The sequence below is a fragment of the Penaeus monodon genome, chromosome 10, assembly GCF_015228065.2.
Source record: "Penaeus monodon isolate SGIC_2016 chromosome 10, NSTDA_Pmon_1, whole genome shotgun sequence".
Lineage (NCBI taxonomy): Eukaryota > Metazoa > Arthropoda > Malacostraca > Decapoda > Penaeidae > Penaeus > Penaeus monodon.
The window spans coordinates 18197871-18200370 of NC_051395.1; the positions used below are offsets into that span (position 1 = coordinate 18197871).

Genomic DNA, 2500 nt, shown 5'->3' on the forward strand with positions numbered 1-2500 from the left:
CCCCGTTGCCAAATACCCCCAACCCCCACGCCCCCCAAAAGCCTATCCCCATTCCTGGATGGTGACTTCCTTATCCCAAGGGCATGGCCACTGAGGGTATGAATGGCAGAAACGCGCAGCTAGGGAACCGAGGTGGATACTGGAGAAAGGTAGCAGGTAGCAGTATTTGATCTTCATACCATATTTTGTATCTTTACCAACATTATCCTTACTCTGAACAGAAATAACCCTTGCTAACTGTTTATGTAATAAAAATGAAATTACTTAAATTGCCCAAAGATGCCCTAAAGGATGGCAACTTTATTACCGACGTGGAAACCGAAGCCAAGAGCTTATGGGTACGGGCGAAGGAGACGGCGCTGGGAAAAGGGAATAGGTAAAGGGGGGGGGGGGGGGTAGGGGGATGGGGCAGGATTACTCAGCGAGTCTCGTAGGTCCCTCGCCAAGCACACACGAGAGGAGCTGTTATTACTGCGAAGGTGTAGCACGTTCTGACGCGTTACTGTGTGATTGTGTGTCCTCTCGCGTGCATTTTTTATCCGTTGGTGCTGGTGTGTTGGTGCTCGGATTGAGTCAAAGGAGAGGCAGACGCAATGAAGTATAAAGTTGGTAAGTTAGAGAGTAGATTATCATGGTTAAAAAAAATCAAAGAGAAAGTTGAACAATTGCATGAAAAAACGATGCAATCACTTCAGACATTGGAATAAAATGAAAAGAATATTTTTCACTTAAATAAAATAAATTTATTTTCTTACTGATAAAAGCGGACTATAAAGGTGCAACTACACATTACTAATTTCACAAGAAAAGTAAAAAAAACAAACATAAAAAATAAGAATGCTTTCATGCAACTACAGAGGAGAAATAAGTTTACAAATAGATAATATTATAAGCAGCGTGAGGGACAGAGCCTGCTATGAATGTTACCCGACTTACGCACTTACATTTGAGACCCAACTCGTAGACATGGAAGTGCGTGTGTCTGAACTTGCCATAATTAAAACGGAAGCCAAGTAACCTCCCTGTTTCTCTTATTTCCAGACAACTGGGAAATGCCGGGACCGAACATAAGCACGGTCCAAAATGACACAAGCTACGGTGTCTCTTGTAACTACGACTACATACCAACCATTTCGGAGACGAGTGAAGGTGAGTTTTCGTCTCCCAAACGTATGTGTATAAGTATATTGGTTAAATAAATGTTATCAATGATCTCTTGAACTTGAGCTTATCAACATAGACGCATAGGCTTTCTTATTGTTTAATATTGTGGTTTATGTATATATGATTTATGGTTGTCGTAAATGGGATTTTATATTGTCAATGGGATTTTATATTGTTTACGGTAACAGTATATATCTCTATTACTGCTGTTAAAATTATTGTGATCGTATACTCAGTATTATCAAAGGAAATTACAGTATACTTATACTGTTAATATCTTTATCACTGTCATAAATTGTGGTGCTTGAGTACTAGTACTAAATTTACTATAATTCCTTTGTTACACCAAAGACAAAAATGTAATGGTTCTATGTTTCCAATCTATCGCTTGTTCTATTTTACTGGGCAGTTTAGATTAATACACACTGAACTAATTACATGTTTTGAATGGATATAGTACCCGAATTACATTGAAAGTTACTTTTATTCGTGGAGGCGCCCATTGAAGTTGCATGCTGTACACTGCAACGCATTTATCAAATATAATGTTTTTTTCGCATGACTTGCTTTTTTTTTATAATGGGTAACTTTTCCATGAGTAAAGTTTATTTTCCCTTGCTGTTATCATCACCGCCATCATAATTAGTTCGAAATTCAGCCCGATCATAAATCTGATTATGAATTTAGCTGTAATTTTATCACTGCCCATTTTTATGCGGCGTTATCACCATCCCCCTGCATTGCCGACTACATATTTTGGAGAGGAAATTCTTCCTTGACAATTCTTTTTACCCTGTAATCTCTTCCGAAGAATGGGATTGTTCAGGTATCCGATTTCTGTCAGTGATAACAGCAATAAAAATAATAACAAAAATGTACTTTTTTTCTTTTTTTTTTTTATCGGTGCCTCTTTTCTCTTCCTTCTCGCCCGCCGCCCTCCTCTCTTGCCTCTTCCAGCCTGGTCTTCCCTTCTTCTTCCTTATTTTCCCTCTTCCCATCCATTCCTCTATCTCTCTCCGCCATCCTGGTATTTTTCCCTTCGTCACCCCCTGCATTTCATTCTTTCCCTCTCCTCTTTCCCTCACTTCTTTCCCCCCCTCTTCGCCCTCCTGTCTCCCTCACTTTCCCTCGCGCTTTCCCCCTTTCCTCTCCTACTAATAAATACATACTTCACTCCCTCTCTCTTTCATCTCCCTACTCGCCCTCTCTATCCTCCCTTCCTTTCTCCCTCAACTCCATCCCCTCTTTCCTCTCTCTCACTTCCTTCCCTTTATTTCTCCCCCTTTTTACCCCCTTCCTCCCCCCCCCCTCTTCTCCTACTTCCTTTCTCTCTCGC

The 2500-nt window shown here is 40.6% G+C and overlaps 1 protein-coding gene across 1 annotated transcript in view; it reads left to right on the forward strand.

The window, feature by feature from the left end:
- LOC119577555 (organic solute transporter subunit alpha-like) overlaps window positions 1-2500 on the forward strand; it is a 19528-nt gene that overhangs the window by 8689 nt on the left and 8339 nt on the right. Inside the window, exon 3 of the mRNA XM_037925141.1 lies at window positions 1042-1149. Coding sequence (XP_037781069.1) covers window positions 1042-1149 — 108 coding nt within the window. The remainder of the gene's footprint in view (window positions 1-1041; window positions 1150-2500) is intronic.